The sequence below is a fragment of the Anguilla rostrata genome, chromosome 2 (genome assembly GCF_018555375.3).
Source record: "Anguilla rostrata isolate EN2019 chromosome 2, ASM1855537v3, whole genome shotgun sequence".
Lineage (NCBI taxonomy): Eukaryota > Metazoa > Chordata > Actinopteri > Anguilliformes > Anguillidae > Anguilla > Anguilla rostrata.
The window spans coordinates 33,862,305-33,882,904 of record NC_057934.1 but is presented as its reverse complement, the minus strand read 5'-3'; the positions used below and the strand labels follow the sequence as shown (position 1 = coordinate 33,882,904).

Genomic DNA, 20,600 nt, shown 5'->3' with positions numbered 1-20,600 from the left:
ATACTCCTCCATTACAAGCCATCCAAGTCCCTCCAGGTTTCTCTCTATGGTACTTCTTTATCGGGCTGCACAGCCCGATTAACTAACATTACAGGAGCACCCAGAAAACCCCCAAAATTATTTTATTGCTCAATGTTCTTAATCACACTGTTATTCTTTTCTTGTCTGCAGAATGCTTGACCATTTTCAGCATAATGTAATTATACATTGCCTGGCCAAAAAAAAAGTTGCCTACAGTTCCCACTGTACAAGCCTCTGGAGGCAGTGTTATGATCTAGGGTTGCTTCAATTGGTCAGGTCTAGGCCCAGCATTATGCGTTATGCGGCAATAACGTCAGCTGAGTACCTGAATGTACTGAATGACCAGGTTATCCCATCAATGGATTTTTCTTCCCTGATGGCCCGGGCATATTCCAGGATGACAATGGCAAGATTCATCTGGCTCAAATTGTGAAAGAGTGGTTCTGGGAGCATGAGGCATCATTTCCACACATGAATTGGCCACCACAGAGTCCTGACCTTAACCCCATTGAAAGTATTTGGGAGGTGCTGAAGCCAGGAGAAGACTTTACGGAGTGGTTTGACTCTTCCGTCGTCCATACAAGATCTCGGCCAAAAATTAATGCAATTCTGAATGGAAATAAATGTTGTGACGTTGCATAAGGTTGTCGAAACAATGCCACAATGAATGCGTGCCGTAATCAAAGCTAAAGGCGGTCCAACAAAATATTAGAGTGTGCGACTTTTTTTTTGGCCAGGCAGTGTAGTTTGTTATTTTTATTATTATTATATCCTTTATTTAATATGAAAATAAAAAGTTTCATATTAAAAACATACCAAAGAAAATAAAAAATAAAAATATATAATAAAAAACAGACATACAAGGAACAAAGCTGCAAGATAATCTCAGATATCATAATAGTGCCATCGTCCCTGTTGAGGGTGAGAGGGATCTGTATCTTTGAGCCCACCTAGTATCAAATAACTGTCACTGTTTGGAATGTGAGACATCTCTCTGTACTGGACGGAGACAGAAGTGTGAACTCACCCAAACCCAAAGCACCTCTGTTGTGGTGTCAGTGTTGTGAGATGGGTTTCACACTGGCTTTGAGTCCTGGTGACCTGTCACACATAAAGGAGAAACTCTTTTGTAAGATGGAAAGCAAAGGCTGAAAGTCAAATGGTTATGAATCAGTTACAGTGGTTATTAATGGCACTGAGGTCGTCACCCTTGGCAACCACTAATATTTTGACATAAGAGTTATAAATAGAAGAACCAATTGATAAGTATAGCTAAACTCAGTGCTTCTTGTGTTTATTTGTGTCACAGTGGAGGTCTAGCATAATTTTCCAGAAGCCTCAGGTTGAGGAAAGTGTACCATACCACAATGGGTTAACCCTAATGGAGAAAATTATAGCCCACTGCAGTGGTGAACGTCTCCACTTGGGTTTTTCTGTTATGTGTGGGCAACAGTTCTGTTTACTAGATTCCTCCAGTTGGCTTTTATCACACGACCACGTGTTCCAAGCAATAACCAGGTTTTGGAATGAAAACAAGGTGTGAATGTGTGGGTGCACACAAAGGTGTCTGCATGTGTCTGAACGTGTGAGATTGCATTGCTACAGTCAGTGCTAGAATAACTTAAGCACACTGTGGTTGTAAACAGGTCATTACAGCCAAACATTTCACCACATTCACTGAATAAAATGGAAAACTGGACTGTTTAATGCTGAGCTGTGAGGATTGTGTGAGTCTCTCTGCTTGGGGCCCCCTCACCTCCTAGTAGCCCCAGTGCTCCCTGCCTCTCTTCCTGTACCTTTGTCTCTCGAGTCTCTGAAGCCACTCACAGAAACAGGAAACGAGCACAGATAGAGGCAGGCAAGTTGAAACCCATGAACACACCCACACACCCACTCACAGACATGCAGACACATACATACACACAGTGGCTCAGGGATCCTGAGCCAGTGCTCTGAGCTCCAGGTGAGAAAGATTTAATAGAAAAAACTGTGAGAAGAGAAATGAAAAGAGGCAAGGGAGGGGAAAAGAGAGATGAAATGAACTACCTCAGATCATCTGGGATTCTCCCGGAGAATCGGTGTAAAAGAGAAAAGGCTGGGATGATCCAACAAGCTGTCTCTCTGTCAAGGTACGGCGCTGTGATTGCTCTTCATGACAGACACGATTAACAGTCATGTTCCAGACACATAGACTTTCTTGTTTGTTGTGTCCTGAAACTACCTCTAAAATGGTTTTGGATGAAGTGAATAGTGCTCCAGAACTCGTTTATTATAGTTTTAGTGCTTAGTTGGTTTGAGGAGTGTAAACATTCATAATTTTATCAGAATAGTTCTTCTTTCCTGTTCTTTGATTTTTTTTTTTTTTAATTTTAAGGGGGGGTAGGGGGGCTTCTCTTTAAACATTGTTTGGCTTATTGCAGAGTTGCTGTTCTTACGGTGTATTATATAAAAAAAACAAATGTGGCATGTCTGAGAGGATTAGCTAAAGTGTACAAGTTTCTACACCGTTGTCACTTTTCTTACCCCAGGTTCAGAGTTGTTGTGTCCACACCAAATAGACATGCTGGAGACGCCAAGTAGTACACATAGATAAAATGAAATGTGATTTCATTTTCTCTCATCTTGCCTTTGACAAGCAGAATAGCTTCGTCCAGCTATACTGTGGATAGCAAAGTCAAATGAGTGATGATCTTGGTGATGTTTATGAAGGGCCATGCACATTACCTAGCTTATCCGTCATATTACTGAGAACTCTGGGATGAGGACAGCAAAACACAACATTTAAACATGAAAACTTTAGTCGTTCTCCTCTGAGACGTGAGTTCAGTTATTTTTTATAACTGGATAACCACTCCTTATAATACCTCGACAATATTTCTCAGTAAAAGCATTAAGGTAATTAACGGTGGTTGTTACGTAGGATAATTCTGTTATAGGTAGCTGCCAAATGGCTTGGAGGCAATACAGTGATAAACAATTATTTTTAGCATTGTAGTTAGTAGATGTTGATCGGTAGCCAGTTCTCTGTAATTTATCTCTTAATTATTTCCAATGGGAAAAAGAAATCTTCTAAAGCAGTGAGCTTCTACTGACATTCTGCTTTTTGATTAGGGCATAAGTGCTTCCTTACTGAACTGAATTGAAAGAGTGATGATTCAGCACTGCCTGTTCTCTCTTTGTGGTCTGGTTCAAGTTGAGACCAGCAAGACAAGTGCCACAGTCTGAAAACAATTGGTCACAATCAAACCTCGGCTGAGAGTTCTGGTGTCCTAATGTCCTATACCATGTTCTTAACTAAACTAACATAGGTTAATATTGATTATATTATGGTCGAATCACAGTGGAGCTGTATCAATCCTACCAGAAAATATGTAATGGGATCTCCTTTGTTTAACTGTGATAAGTCCCTGCTGGAAAAAATATCTTTTGCTGGTAGCTGGTACCCAGCATTATAAGCGTGTCCAAGGTTTGTGAAACATGGTAACTGGTAGTTGGTAGCTTGTGACCGCCTAGAGCTAGGTCTGTGAAACATGGAAGTTGGTAGTTGGTAGCTGATTGTGACCAGATAGAGCTGATTGCTGGTGACCAGTTAGAGATAGGTCTGTGAAACAGCTGGTAGCTGGATAAGCTGGAACTGTAACTGGTGTTTGGTAGCTGAGGAGCTCATACCTGGTGACCAGCAAGAGCTAGGTCTGTGAAACATGGTAGCAGGAACATGGTAGCAGATGACCAGCTGGAGCTGGTAGCTGGTGATGACCTAGAGCTAGGTCTGTGACAACTGCTGGCAGCTGGTGTCCAGTTTGAGCTAGGTGGAACAGCTGGAGTCAAGGTCAAATACGTTCAGCAAGTACATTACATCTCAATAAGCCAAGACAACTGCACCTCCATATTTATTTGGAAAATAAATCAAGATTTGAAATGCCAGCTCAGCACTGTGTTCGAGGTGCTTCCTCCCCTTTTCAGGTGCTTTTGTGAGGCCCACAGCCACTCCAATATACCCAGCCAGGGTTCTGAGGTTCATACCCAGCATGCCTTGCTGCAAATTTAATGGCGCACAGGTCACTGTTAAAAGTATACAGCTTGAGCTCAAACCTCACTGCTGCCCCACACCTGAGAGAGAGAATCAGGCTTTGCTTGTAGAATATACTGGAATATGGTATAAGACTTGACATCCCTGGTTCAAGAGATTTAAATTCTTTTCAAAGAACAGTTTAAACAAAAATTAGACATTTTTGAATTGCCTATAATCACCCCAGTGTCAATTATTATGTTCATGGAAGATAGCTATGTCAGATGACAGAGCTGGATTTGACAAGCATTCTACATAAAAAGCTGCCTTTGGCTATAATGACAGTAATTCTATGAGCATGCTATTACACAAAGAGTGGAAGGAAAATCAGCCCATCCTCCGGTGTTTTCTGTCCATTCGCAAACAACACTGAAGGATATTGCCGGGGTGTTGCGCGGTAACGACTGGAAATTCCACTTAGAGTTTTATAAACGGCCCATCACCTACCCAAGTTCTTCATCTACCCAAGGCAAATATGCACATATCATGATGGCAAGCGATTTTGTCTTTCAGGATTAGAGACTTCTAACAATATTGAGTGTTCCATAAAGATTATGAAACACCCTATTATCTTCAGAATGCCTGAACAATGTTTCCTTAATTTTTACCCTTTTCTTATGTGTAAAATGAACACACTTCTACCAAGCTGTTAAGAAATACCATACTGAAGACATCCAATGCCAGGTACTCAAGTAGCTTCTGAATTTAGTCGACTTCTGCTTGGTCTCTTTTTATGAGTGTACCTTCATAATAAACTATTTGCATCCAATGCATTGCAACAGGAGAAGTAAGCCCTGTTTTGCTACATGCGGTTATGTAGGTCTTAACAAGCCATATATGGAGAGGCACAGTGATTGGATGACGTAGGGACAATAGAGGCTACTTGTTCCGTGCAGCATTTCTGTGTCAGTCTCCCATTTCTCTGGGTAGGGGTTTTTGGGGCATGCGGTTTTGAACAGCAGCAACTTCCTGCCTCTGCCTTCGCATACTCAACAGACTCTCAGATCAAAACAAAAGACTTGAGTCGTAAATTAGTGGCTTGCAGAAATTGTGAATATATCAGTCATGCAAACGCATGACTGGAGCAAACACATTCAGCGTATCTAGTTAGATACGTTATTTCCCAGATCAACAGAAGGCTTGTTCTCACAGGGATGCACATTCTTTCTCATTTGTGTTTCAGCAAAATATTTTGTCATGTATTATACATTTTTGCATAGCTGGGCTTCACATGTAGGGTGACTTTCAGGGTCCTTAGTGTAAATTACTTTTCTCAATGCAAAGACAGGTTGAGGGATAGTCTTACATTGTTAGTGTATTCAGCCATGAGCACACTATTCAAAGGCGTGTTGGTTCAAAAAGCCAACAGTGGGATAAAAATGTGGATTGTGTTCTTATGTGCTCTTAAAGATTTCTGTGAGTGAGCATGAGACTCCTTGCTGTAAATGACTGATATTCCATTCTTTCTGTTCATTTTAATAGCCAAATATTAATTTTCATCACCAAAATTAAACAATATCTGTATTGTGTGTTTGTTACATTTCACAATGTGATTGTCACAGAACTGTATTGACTATGCATCACCTTATATGGGCAGGTAGAATTATTAAAAACAAAATAGTGTGAATCTAAAGCTAGAAAAACCTGCCTTTGCTACGTGCCCTCAGCGACAGCAAAACATTGCACATTCTGCCTTTCTTTAGGCTGTGATGTCAGACCTGCCCAAAGGAGACACCAACACAGACAGGAGACACCAACACAGACACACTCCACTGCACACTAACTGCTTAGCATCCCGGCTTTCTGGGATTTCTGAGGTCTGATTGTCAAGGTTGGGTTGCACTCTGACAAAGGGAGTGTTTTGGAAAGCCATAATAAACACCTGCTTAGTACTGGCTGCTCCTGGCACAAGGCAATAAGATTGCATTTGATTCTCGTGGAACCGGTTTATATATAAATGTTGATAAGTGAAACAATCTATACCTTCCCATATAATATGCTAGTGTTTCCATTTATCTGTGTTTTCATCTTTAAAAAAGCAAATTGTTCTCTCCCTTTATCTCATAGGTCTTGAGGAAAGCACCTGAATGGTGGCACTTGTAACTGCACCCATATAGCCCTCATGGTGTTTATTTCCATGTGAAATGCACTTTTGTAAGGGACTTTGGCTAAAAGCGTGCGCTAAATTGCTAATTGTAAAGTGTAAATAATGGATCCCATAGGTAATTATTTTTTCTGCTCTTAAATGCCATTCCCTAAATTTTTAGTTGAAAAACTTCATTACAGTGGGTTCATCCAACCAAGGCTGAACTCTACAGCTATTTGACAGTGTTTGCACTTATATACTGTACGTATATAGTGAATTTTCTAATATGTGGAGACATACCTCTGGAAACTATGGCAATACTGTATGTCAATACAGATAGCAAATACTCACACCTGAAAATCTTCCAAAGATACTTTCAAATTATTTTGTAATTGTAATTTGTGATTCTTGTGGAATCCAGGACCTTCCAAAGATCATGTAGATTGCTGGGACTCTTTTTCATGCGTCAGATTTTTGCACATAAGTGTATATAAATCACTAAACCAATTTCACTAATGCTGACAAAAAAATCATGGGCATGGGTGCATAGAAAAAGAAGGACACCTCTCTGTATGAAGATATAACTGCATTTGCCTGTAACCATTGACTTTATACTATAATACTGAAGCCTACTTAATTTGTTGCTGTTGACTATTCATATTTTGTAAGTACAAGCATGCAACAGTTGAACATTTGTTCTTTTGTCACTTTTTATTCACAGCTCCAAGATGACCTCTTTCCAGCCCTGATCATTTCGCCGTACACAACTCCTTGGGAAAATAACTGAGATGACATCCGTGGCCAATAAAGAGCTGGTGTTGGTGGAGTTTGAGTATGAGTACACCGGCAGAGATGGTGCCCTTGTGTCCATCAAACCCAACGAACGGTACATTCTTGTGTCCAGGACCAATGATCACTGGTGGCATGTCCGCAAGGATGAGCAAACCAAACCGTTCTACATACCTGCCAAATATGTGAAAGAACTCCCGGTGGATTTCCCATCCCCGTTGGACTTCATTAGGCCAAATGGCCTGACGACCTCAGAGCCTTTGATGAACCAAGGTCCAGTTGATCTGCTGGACGAGAAGCCTGACGAAGTCACGCTCAGGCTCCGTTCACTGTCGAGCAGTGGCAAGAGAGCCGAAGATCGAATGTCGACGTTTGGTACCCCTCAAGACCTTCAGGACTTAAAGCAGTATGGACTCCCGGATTCTGTCAATGCACAGCAAACACACACCAGCAGCAGCTCTGCACCCTTGTCCTTCTCAAAAAATGCCTCACAACACATGAAGAGGCACACCATAGCCCCCAGTGCCTTTGGCCCTGCTGATTCAGGTACACAATCAACTCAGCCGAGGTTACTGGAGGCTAAACACCGACAGTCAATTGGACTACCAGAACTTCCAATAACATTAGAACTCATTCAACAGGCTGACTCTACACAGGACTCTGAGAATATTTACGAGATGATCCCAGACACGCAGGATGCAAATTCCAAAGCCTCCTTAGCGATGGACAACGTGCCAGCCCCTGCTCCCCCCTCTGTTCCTCTTCCTTCCATGGTTGAGGCTGCGCCTGTTGCACCCACTCCAGCCCCTCGCCCTCCTCCTACCATCCAGGTAAAGTAGCAAATCTGTCCTAAATACCAAGTGAACACATTGGTGCAATGAGGCACATACCAGAAACTTACAGGTTCTACAGTACAGTCCCGTAAGTATTTGAACAGAGACACTATTTTTGTTGTTTTGGGTCTGTACTCCAGCCCAATGGATTTGAATTGAAGCAATATGATGTTAAAGTGCAGTCTGTCATCTGTAAGTCTGAGGGCATTTACATTCATATCTGGTGATCCATTTAGGAATTACATCTCATTTTATATACTGTATCGTCCCCCCATTTCAGGGGCTCAAACGTAATTGGACAAATTAGCATATTCTTAAATTCAGGCACCATATTTAGTAATTGGTTGCAAATCCTTTGCATTCAATGACTGCCTTAAATCTGAAGACCCAGCAACATCACCAGACGCTAGGTATCTGCCCTGGCGATGCTCTGCCACACATGTACTGCAGCCATCTTCAGTTCCTGTTTGTTTTGGGGGCTTTTTGCCTTCAATCTTGTCTTTAGCCAGTGAAACACATGTTCATTTGGAGCAGTTCCTTTCTATCACCACACTTTTTGCTTTCCATAACTTTGGTACAGGTTAATACTCATCTCAGCTGTTCTTAAGTCTTTATTCAAGAACTCCAATTTTTAATGTACCTTTTAACAAACTCTAATCTGACCATTTTGTACTTGAGGCACACCAATCGGTTGCTTCTTGAGGTGAATCCTCTTGCGATTATGCTGCTGTCGTCTCTTTATGGTAGTCTTTGGCACATCTATGTGTACATCCTGGAGAATGTTCTTGATATGACATTTGAAAATAAGTTTTTCTTCACAATTGAAAGTATTTTTGGTCATGCACTATAGTGGTCTGCCATTGTCTACCAGGTTGTTTGCTTTTGCTGAACTCATTAATGTACCAAACAGTTGATTTTGACAGCCCCAATATTCTGGTCATGTCTCTGATCAATTTATTTAGCCAAATATTGGGTGTGTCAGTTTATCAGCCTGATGGCCTGCTTTTCTGGCATTGATTCTCCTTTGGTTGTTATGTTGAGAGATAACAGCAAGACTAAAAATATATGCCACACTTAAAATCAACTCTAGACCTTTTGCCAGCAAATCACCTGATATGGATATACTGTAAATGCCCTCAAACTGAAACTGACAGCTTGCACTTTAACTTCATATTCATTGTTTCAATTCAAACCAATGCACTGGAGTACAGAGCCAAAACAACAGAAGATGTGTCGCTCTCCAAATATTTATGGACTGCACTGTATATACACTACATTTACAAGAGCATGTGGACACATGAACATCATGCCCATATGTACTTGTTGAACATCTCTTTTCAAAACCATGGGCATTAATATGGAGTTGGATTCCCCTTTGCTGCTGTAACAGCCTCCACTCTTCTGGGAAGGATTTCCAGTAGATTTTGGAACATGGCTGCGGGGATTAGTTTCCATTCAGCCACAAAAGCATTGATAAGGCTGAGCACTGATGTTGGGTGTAAGGCCTGGCTCACAGTTGGCATTTCAATTAAACCATTTCTTCATGGACCCAGGACCTTTGCTTTGTGCATGAGTCATGCTGAAACAGGACAGCACCATCCCCAAACTGTTTCCACGAAGTTGGAAATGCACTATTCTCTGCAATGCCATTGTATGCTGTAACATTAAGATTTCCTTTCACTGGAACTAAGGGGCCTAGCCCAAACCATGAAAAACAGCACCATTATTCCTCCTCCACCAAGTTTTACACTTGGCACTACTTTTGGAAATGTAGAGTATTAATGGTTACCTGTCGCAGCATTCATGAAGATTGGACAGCAATTTGTGTTCTTAAACATAAACAACCATGCCAGGAGGTAATAAAAAATAAATAGGTCCAATAAAGGTTAAATTATAGTTTAGTTTCAAAAATATTATTAAAACATTGATTACCTACAAGATATCATGTAAACATTTTCTGTGGTTGCAACACAGGGGGGAGCTGTTTCCTTGTTTATAGTTTAAAGCTGACTAAACACCCTGAGAATGAATAGGCCCACATTCTTATAAGAGCTGGTAAACATGACTTCAGTGTAATTCTGACATTGAACTGGTGCACAGTTACAAGGATTAACATACACACTTTTCTGTACAGAAGAAAATGGTAAAAAGTATAATGTAATGGCACTAATTTTTATAGTAAAGAATGTTTTCTTTTCCAAAGCAATGATTCATAGTACGCTCATCCCTCACAATGCAATAGTTACTTCAGTCACCTCAGACAAATGGGCAGTACATTTAATATCATTGCGCTTGGAAAGACTGCACATACCTTAGAAAACAAATATTTTCTATAAAATATTTTAAAATATATGTCTATAAAAATCTATAAAAGCATGACCTTGATGAATAATAGTGATGATGATGGTACAAGTCATAACTGAGTTAATGAAAATCTCTTTATAATTCACTACTCTTTTTGTACAGTATAAAGTAGAAAAGGCATAGATTAACAATGAAGAGGGTTAAGTGGGGGCTAAGTGGGCTGTTATGCTAAGAAAATAATAGCAATGATGTCATTTAAGTTTGAGCAGATAGAGGGTACTGGGAGACACTGCATTATAAGACAACGAAGCTTACATTTGATGAAACAAACCTGACTTTCAGTGTTCAAGAATGTGGGGTAGTTAATGATACAATATGATAAATTGTAAGTGCTCAAAAGTTTTGGTGTTAAGGACTTGGACCCCCATTATTTACAGAAGTTCAATGAATCTCGCATTGAGAAAAAAAAACCTCCGGTTTCCTTTGGGTTGACTCCCAAACAAAGGGCCATCTATGTCTCAGCACAGGATGGTACTACCAAGAAACTCCTTCAGAGCAGTCTGCCTATGCTCAGGAATCCACTGGTCAAGTAATTATTATGTCGAAAAGAAGCAGACAAGAGATGGTCTTTACTGTCCAAGTTCTGACCATTCAGAGTTTTTCATATGTTCAGTCCATAGCCCAAGTTTCATGGTTTAAATTTCAATCTCCTCAGAAAATCTGCTGTCGGCATAAACCTTCAGTTTGAGAGAGGTTTACGTAATGAGGAGCTCAAAATCTCCATGGGGCTCTTATCACACATGGGAATCTGGAAAGGTTTGGAATGTACAGGAAGGGAGGGTACAGATTTGGGCACGGGGTTGTGTACTGTTGTTGACTTGGCTTTGTGATGGGTTGGCTGTGTCCCATCCCGAAAACCAGTTGTGGGTCATTTTCTTCTAATTATGAGTTGGTCGCAAAGCTTCGAGCTGGACTTGGTATTGGTGTTAATGACTGATACAAGGTAGGGCTTGTGGTGTATGAAACTCATTGACTATCTTATTTTGAATATGTTTAAGGGGACAGTATGTATTACCAATAACTGATTTTTTTTTTTATTGGCATTGTACGTAAGTTTTTAAAACTTGAGAAACATATGGCTTTTGGGAAAAGTTCATCTACATGCTTTGCTTAAGTTTCACTAAGTTATAGGCAATATTTTTTTCACTTCACAAACACAATTTGGCAAGCTCTGAAATCACTATACCAAACTTGCCAAACTGAGTTTGTGAAGAAGGCAAAATGGTTCCATTTACTTTGAAGTCAAAGTTAAGAATAAATGTTAATTGAAGCCTGTAGCACATTCTAGGAGCAATACACGCCACTAATGGAATACATATTCTTGGCAAGATTACTACTTAGCATTTTTTGAACAGACCTTGGTTTACAATGGCTAGTTGATTCACTAGAAAAACATTTCTAAATGTAAAGCGAAAGCATACTATTGTCATCTAATTTTTCTGATGAATTAACTGAGAATTAAAAGTGAATACAATGTGACATTCTGTTTCTTTTGACCCAGCCTTGTGTATATTTCTCAGTAATATCACAATTTACACATGTTCCTTATACAGTCCATTTTTTCAATAGGTATTTTTGGATAGCACTGTCTCAGACATAGAGGAGAAATATTAAGTAGTGAGAGTTCCCCCTGACTATGTACGACTAGATGCATTTTGGTTCAGGGTTGTGTGATTGATTCAGCTGTAGAGAAAATAGCTCACAGTATGTAGTGGGTCCGCTGTCCTGGTAATGGAGAATCAGCTGCTCTTAGCTCATTCTGTGTCAGTCAACGTTGTTCTAATTAACTACGCAGAGGCAGTCATCCTTACAAAAACTAGACACTAAGTGCTGCACTTCTGCATATCTCAGTTTTCATACTTATGAATCTGGCCATTACTGAAGAGAATTAGATAACCAGTAGATTACTGACATGACACATCTCATGATAAAATATGAGGAAACAAACTGCAGAGCTAAGGATTAGATCATCTTTGCCCATGATGCCATTGCACTTGTTTGATAGACAAGCACTATATACTCAGGAAATAGCAATCTGTACATGCAGTATCAGAAACTTTTTTTGCACATTTTTGGAAAATGCTCTTCTTATAGGTACCCTGAGGAGTTCTAATACACTACATGGCCAAAAGTTTGTGGACACCTGACATCCAACATCTCAAATTGGTCCACCCTTTGCTGCTATAACAACCTCTACTCTTTTGGGAAGGCTTTACACCAGATGTTAGAGCATTGCTGCAGGGATTAACTTCCATTCAGCCAGAAAAGCATTAGTGAGGTCAGGCACTGATTGGGCCATGAGGCCTGGCTCACAGTTGGCTTTCCAATTGATCCCAAAGGTGTTGGATGTGGGGTTGAGATCAGGACTGCAAGCCAGTCGAGTTCTTCCACACTGTTCTTGATAAAACAATTTCTATATGGAGCTTGCTGTCTTCCCAGGGGCATTGTCATGCTGAAACAGGCAAGGACCTTCCCCAAACTGTTGGGAAAGCACAGAATCATCTGGAATGAGATTGCATGGTGTAGCATTAAGATTTGCCTTCACTGGAACTAAGGGGCCTAGCCCAAACTATGAAAAACAGCCCCAGACCAAGGGGTGTCCAGATACTTTTGGTCATATTGTGCATGTATGCTAAAAATAAAATTAAAAAGTCATGTGAAATACAGTGAATTTAGTTGAAAATTGAATAATTTGACTTTCCTATATTAAGACTCAGTGGAACACGTAAAACATCATGTGACACTGGCACTCACTGCATGTTTCCATGATAGATGCCTCCCAAACACAAAATTGAGATCTGTAAACTGAATCAGAAATATCAAGCCTTACAAAGGGGTGTGTCCTTTATAAAGTGATTCTTGTTATAAAACAATTATTGATCATACAGTAAGCAACTAAATAAATAAATATGGCCTATCTACATCTAAGAAAAGGAACACAGGAATGGAACATGATTGCACCCTGCATCACACACTAAAGTCACAATGAAAACAATCCAACTGGCTTTATAGGAACCCAGCCTGAATCTGTGAGCAAAAGGCAAAATTATCTGTCTCTGGGAAGACCTCTCTTCTTAAATTCTAACCTACACAAGCTATTGCAATTTATTTCACATATTTGCTTTGTGAACCTATATTTAAAACAGGGAGTATATTGTATCACCCAGCTATAAGCAAGCTAGCCTGGAGTCCTAGAAGAGTTGTGTGGTGTAGCCTTAGGGTGTAGCATGTATTGAAATTACTTCCTGTTATGCACTTCCTGTAATGATGGTACTGCACTATTTTTTCTGAAGAGTTGGGCTTGTCCTGTGTGAAAGGGCCTCTAATTTTCTGCTTCTCAAGCTTGTGAGGACCTCTCTGAGGTTTCTTACTGAAGGCGCTTTGTTCATTGCCAGTTTCTCAATCAGAAAACAGGCAGAGGGTCTGGCTCAACTGATTTAGGGCCTTTCCTCTTTGTAAACAGAGGCACAGTTAAACTGAGTGTTTAAAAGGCTAGGGGGCCCCAATCTTCGACCACTTGTGGAACGTTGCTTTGTGCATCTTTGTCAATATGAAATTGGTTGTGTATTGCTGGATATGCTAAAAGGAAAACTGAAGTTGGTGGAATGTTTGTGTCACAACTCGTATATTGTGAAAGCAGCAATATTAAATTGTCCACAAAAATAATACAGACAAAAAATATTCAATAGCCTTGTGTTCTAAACAGCTGCATCAAAGTCACTGTATTAGAGCGCAGCACTCGGTTGAAAATGTCAATATCGCTATCGTGAAAATATAGTGATGGTGCTGAGCCAAATGATGTGACCTGGATTTAATTTCTCTATTCAGGAATGAGAGCGTTTTTGGGGCGGGGGTTCCGATGTCGTGCGTCTTTTGGCAAATGTGGTTCTGAGAACGACAAGTGTTCATGGGCATCAGTTCAGAAGACAACCTGTGCAGATCAACTCAGGTTTATGCTGTCTGGATGGGCAGATTGTAGACACCCGCTATTAGACTGACTCACTGTAAAACAATGTAAAGCAATTCCCATGAATATCAAATGCGTTTTAAAAGACCTTGTAGGTAAACAGGTTTATTCTTCAGCCTACTCATTAAATCACGACGCGCGGTTAGGAAGGAATGGGTTAAAGACTGTTGGCTCCACAACCACTCCCAAAAGGTTAGCTCAGCGACTACCTGGTCGCCAGAGTCCGGAAGACTTGGTGTTTTGCTCAGAGGTGAAAACTTCGAAAACTTGGAATACACGTCTCGCGTAGGCGTTAATTAGGCTACATCACAATTACCAAGAGCTCTAAAAAAAGACCCATTCAGAACAACGATTCATTTCCAGAAAGCGGTCTGTAGGCTACACCTGTTTCATAAAGGTACGATTATGTTACTTCTCATTAAGTCAGTAATATTGAAAATGTAAATCAATTTACAGAAGACTAATTTGGTGGTGGACACTGTAGAGTTTCAGAGTTTGTTTGATTATCTTATCTTCACTTGTAGTTTATAAAACTTTCATTTGTAGTTCTAAAAGCTGTTTCATCGTTTGATAATTTGTTCTCTGTATCCGGTCAAACAGTAAACTCAGAAGTAGGCTAGATCTTCTAAAATAGAGTTTTGAAAATCAATCATTACGCTAATAGCAACATGGAAACAGGGCGATTAACAAAATCGTGACAGTATGGACGTATGTGTTTTAAAGCTGACGAAGCCCTTCACCTTTAAAATTTATTTTACGCAATGTGATTACAGTTTACTCATTTAAACATTCATGTACGGGATTGTAGGCTACACTTAAGGTAACGAACATGTGTACCCTATCCACTTTTATTCGAGAAGGCTAGACTCAGCAAACAATTTATCCGAGTGCTACTTTATCTATGACATACCGTGTACAACATGCTGTAAGTAATATTTAATGTGACGACGGTCGTGACAGTCCCGTAGTGAGGACTATACTTGTTTAAGAAGTGGAGCTGCGCATTATGCGGTACACAGGTACCGGTACAGGCTCTTCCAGTGGGGGTGCGTTTGCCTCATGGTTACGTCTAGTTCCCCATAGCGATCTCATATCTGGTGCTTAAAGTATAGGTCTGTCTGGATCACTTAGCTATCTCAAACGCGGATATGCCATATTTATCAGAATGTTCATGATTTTGTTACAACTGAATAATAAATGTCATTTTAAAACAATTTCTGATTAATATATATATTTACAAAATTATGTTTTAAAATAATTTAAAACTGAATTTCTGAATATACATGTATAAGTTTCATGGGTCATTTTTACACTGGTATACAGGCATAACTTACTGATTTATGGATCACAGAAGCACTACAGTTAATTGAAATATACTGGGGTTCTACAAATAATAGCAATGTCTGCCATTGGTGCCACAGGCTATTACATGTTATTTGGCAGATGCTTTTATCCAAAGCAATGGACAATAAGTGCATGCCGAAGGTCATTGGAACAAATGCAGAACGCAGGTCCATGAAGTATTAAGTATCAGTATCAGGGGAAGCTAAGGGTTTTGATTGAAGGGGGAAGGGAGTTGGTGGAGGGATTTGAAGCAGCTTCACCCTGTTTTGTAACTGTATAATTGAAATTTAAAAAAATTTTATTAAAAAAAAAAAAAGTATTAAGTATCAGTTATTCATAGCCATTGAACTTCAAGTGTAGTTCATGCAGCAAGCATAGGCTAAGTCAGTGAAGTTATGGCAAGTCAAACTAGGAGTGAGGAATGATTACAAGAGATATGATAAAGAGTTACAGTACAACATAAAGATGATAGTACAAGCGCAACACAAAAGTGCTAGATGAAGATACAAGCGCAACATGAAAGTGCTAGAAGATCAAGATACAAGAATGCAAGTGTTATAAGAGAAGTGATCTGAGAGTGGGAGTAATCCTGCAGAGGAATATTGTTTGAGCTAGTCAAGGTACAGTCTGTACAGATGCATCTTCTGACCATGGCGGAAAATGGGCAGTGACTGTGTGGTTCATAGAGGAATGGGGAGTTTGTTCCACCACTGGGAAGCTAGGGTGGAAAAGCTTCATGGTTGGGACGAGCAAGAACCATTCACCTGGATGGCAGGAAGTGTCCCGCTGCATCAGAGTGGAGTGGTTGAGCTGGCATGTAGGGTTTAATTATGTCCTATAGGTAGGCGGGGCTGGCCTGTTGGCTGCAGTGTAGGTCAGAGTCAGGACTTTTAAACTTGGTGGTGACTGATAGCCAGTGGAGTGACCTCAGCAGGGCAGTGACATGCGAGTACTTAGGAAGGTTGAAGACAAGCTGGGCAGCAGTGTTCTGGGTGAGTTGTAGTGATTGTATGGCACAGGCTGGTAGGCTTGCAAGAAGGTAGTTGCAGTAATCTAGATTGGAGATTACCAAAGCCAGGACGAGTAGCTGGGTGGAGTACATGGTCAAGTGTGGTCGAATGCTCCTGACGTTGTATAGGATTAATCTGCAGGACCGTGATGTTGCTATGATGTGTTTCTTGAAGTCTATGTGGTCATCCAGGACCACCCCCAGGTTCTTTGAAGGCTGAGAGGCAGCCACTGTGGTACCATCAACAGTGAGGGATAGCGCTTATAGTAGGGAAGTCTTGTTAGGGATGAAGAATAGCTCCATCTGGTCGAGGTGGAGCTTCATGTGATGCCTGGCCATCCATGTGAGATAGTTCTTGACATCAGAGGGGTCTAAGGTAGGGTTCTTAAGGAGTTTGGTAACATGAGCTGTCTTAAGGTCCGAGGTAACATAGCCACAGGTAAGGGAGTTGTTAATGATGGAGGACAGATAAGGAAGAAGCTCACCGGATATTGACTGGTGGACTGCTGATGGGATGGGGTCTAGCGAACAGGTGGTTGCATAATGTGTTGGAGTACATCTGTGTCCTCCAGCATCATGAAGGGGGTCAGGCTTGCAGTGGGTTTGTTGCAGTGGGTAGTAGGGCCATCACTGGATGAGTGAAGGAGTTTCGGATACTAGCCAGCTTGCCCTCAAAGCAGGCTAGAAACTCCTCTGCAGAAAGGAAAGAGGGAGCGGGGGAATGAGGAGGGAAGAAAATGTGGAGAATAGTTTGTGTAGGTTAGAGACACATGCAATGATCTTAGACTGAACAAATGGAGTCTCAGCCAATGTGACAGCAGATGTGAAGGCTGCCAGCAAGGTGTGGTATGAGGTAAGGTCATAGGATCTGTATTTCCCCCACATCCCCTCGGCCCACAGCCCACAGACAGTAAAAAGTGAGTAAAGAAACTGGCAGAGGCATGAGTTAAAGGTAGAGGTAGCAAGGTCAACAGGCAGGTTAGAGAAAGAAGCAGGAAGGGGAAGTGTAGAGAGAGCAGTGGAGATGAGGGAGGAGTGCAAGAGAGTATGGAGATTTCCCCTGATAGTTGCAGTGGATGAGTTGTTAGAGGGTTTGTGGGAGAGTAGGTAACAGAGAGAGGTAGAAACAAAGAAGTGATCTTTGATAATGTGATCTTTTGGACCTATAAGAAGAGATAATAGTCAAATGCAATATATAGGTCATTCTGTGGCAAGGCAACCACATTTTTCAACTTGGGGGGGGGGGGGGTCCATTATGTCCCCCAGGTAACTAAATCAACTTGCCTTGTGAGGCATGGTTGGCCTTGTAATTGGAAATTGATTGACCTACATGTGGCAGCTGTGCAGCCAGAACTGATCCTGCCCTCAGTTGTTTGGGAACCTAAAGTTGATTGTGTGGCGTGTGCCAGCTATTTTCTCACTGCTGAGCAGTTTATGCTCAGGATTCTCTTGGTATGATTTCAGTGTTCTATGGTATGAATTTAACTTTATGTTCTATATATTAGTCACCTGTGTTAAATTACCCATAATGCATTTCTGCTAGATTTTCCCAAAAAAATTCAGTGTTCCAGAATTAAATGTAAATTTTCATGTAATTCAGGCAAATGTCTTGATCTTTTTGTTTCGTGTGTGGTTGTCAGACATTTTCTTGAATGGTCCAAACTGTGTGCTGTCCAAAAAGAACCCCTTTTGGATTTAAAAAAGGCCCCAACCAGTTTTCAGAAAACAAAGTTCTTGCTCTCATTTCAGCTGGACACAAGGGAAACTGAACCCACCTGTGTTTTGCCATAATAAAGGGCCCCTTCAGCCTCTTTTTGACTGGAAACCTGTCACACGGAGCCCGTATCTCCTTTACGTCTCCACCAGCCTTTGAGAAACAAACAAAATACCATGAAACTGCTCAAACAGGTAGTGTAGCAGGCAAGGCTCAGAGCCTCTCTGTTCCTGATCTGAGTGAATCTAGGAGCCAGCCGAGGTTCAGGGGAAGGACAAGTGAGACTCCACTTTGTTCTTTTCTTTTCTTCCTTTCATAGAACAAACATTTCATTCAAACATTCCACTTTTTCCAGTGGCCCCTTGATCAGGATTTATCTTAATGCCTGTGTTTATCACAGCAAGAGCCTATCGTCGGTCTAGCGTCCCCTCCAACCACAGCCGCTTCCACCCTCGTGAAAATGCAAGGTATGATTATTCCTGCCAGTCATTTCTCAATGTCTGCAGCTCACCCTTTTAGTTGGAAGCAGCGAGCCAAGGTTGATCGACAGTGTAGTCAAGGCTTTATAGACCACACTCAATTTCAAGCTTAGAAAGATTGTTTTTGTTTGCCTTCGGATGGAGACCGTAACACAGATCTGTTCGTGCTATAGGAAGACATACTAGAATTTGTTAAGCAAATTCAACCCATGCTGACAATATAGCTGACTTCATGGAAAAAAACATTAACAGGGAAATGACAAAAGCACTCTATTTACTCCTGAATAGAATTTAATTATTTTAACCCAACTGATAAAGGGACATATAGTATCAGCACATCAGCTTCAGACGAGTCAAACATCCCCAGGTTGAGCCACTGTTGTCTCCATTCGGATCAACTGATTTACTGCTTGAAGGCACACAACTGCAGTTTGGCAGGGTGGAAACACAGCATTTTTGTGTACACCTGTCCTATACATTATCTGCCCCAGAGCTTCTGTTGAAAATCTTCACAGGTGTAATGAAGCCTGCCCTAGCTCAGCTATGAGAAAATTACAGGGATCCTACACTCAGTTTATTACATTGGGTGAGTCATTTTTGATTGCCATGTGCTGTTTTCTCCTTCCTGATTTAATCCATGTCTCATATGTAGTTGTTCACGTTCTTTATTAGTATGTAGTTTTCACTGTTTGACACAGGACGACTGACGCAAAACAATTCACAAGTACTATATGCAGTCGCTGATATCAGATATAATAACACAGATCCTCGCATGCTTGAGAACTATGTTTTTGACATTTGTGGTGGACAGAGATGAAATTTGCACTACAAAGCTGTGAGTTTGTGGGTCACGTCAAGTTCAGCAGTACTGCGGGCTGAGACCATGCACTGGAGGGAAGAGTCCGCTAAACGGCCTGGAAAAAAAATTAGCCGTGGGCAAAAAAAGCTTTGGGGATGGGAAAAGTATGATTCCTGACAATCAGCGTTCCATGAGGTAATCCAGGATTCAGGGCCATGGGGGATGACGTAATACGAGGCGGTCTTAAGACCATTCAGACGCCTGACTATCCCCTCCATGGCGTGATTTGGGCCCCAAGTAGTCCTGCCATTGTTTGATTGGGTGGTTGCTAATAGAGTTACGTAATTAGGCACCCTGCTTATCCAAAAACCAGTAGCGGACTGCATCTAGGGCACTTAGTCTCCTGCTTACAGCTTTGGTGGGATACTTTCTTGAATGGGTAAAGGGGAACCCTGGAGAAAACGAATGAATCTATGTCTGGCTGGCGCATATATTTTAAAATGCATGCCATGTGTATATCTTCTCTTAACTTTGTAGGTTGCTGATCATTTGCTATTTCTTGCCAAATGATGGTTTTGGTGCTTAGAGGAATAGTTGTCCACTCCGGTTGCAGTAAAATGAAATCTCATGTGAAAACCTTTCCTGACAGTCTCTCCTTCCTTTTGTCAATTCTCCAGTTTGCTCTCCACTGGGAGACTTTGGATACAGTAAAAAAAAAAAAAAATCTAATAAAAATCTGGAGTTGGTGCAACTTACATTCGCCAGGAGGTCAGCTGAAACCAAGTTCGTGGATAAGTAGCTGACATTATTTTTAGTGTGCCTGATTCTCTCAGCAGGCAAGTAAGAAGCATGTGATTTCAATGACAGTGAGGCTGCTACCTCTGTTTTTGAACCGTCCTCCATTCCTGAGTGGTTGGCCTTCACTGGCGTTTTAAATAGACGCAGACGAAGGCTGTGTTTCCTCAAATATTTTCTGTGACTCCATCACTCACCTTCTCCACAGCTGCACACATTCATAAATCAATGTTATGCAGTGTTACAGCCAGCAGAATGTGACGGTGCGGCAATTTTTCTTTTGCCATGTGACTATAAGAACCAAAAGCCGATGCAAAGAACATTTGAATAA

General features: G+C 41.0%; 1 protein-coding gene across 4 annotated transcripts in view; it reads left to right on the top strand.

The window, feature by feature from the left end:
• The first annotated feature begins 1,922 nt into the window (after window positions 1-1,922).
• The window catches only part of LOC135247842 (rho GTPase-activating protein 15-like), a 42,449-nt gene continuing 23,771 nt past the window's right edge, over window positions 1,923-20,600 (top strand). For all 4 annotated transcript variants that reach the window (XM_064321750.1, XM_064321748.1, XM_064321749.1 and 1 more), the window contains exons 1-2: window positions 1,923-2,150; window positions 6,898-7,795. In XM_064321750.1, the coding sequence (XP_064177820.1) occupies window positions 6,965-7,795 (831 nt within the window). In that variant the 5' untranslated portion in view covers window positions 1,923-2,150; window positions 6,898-6,964. The remainder of the gene's footprint in view (window positions 2,151-6,897; window positions 7,796-20,600) is intronic.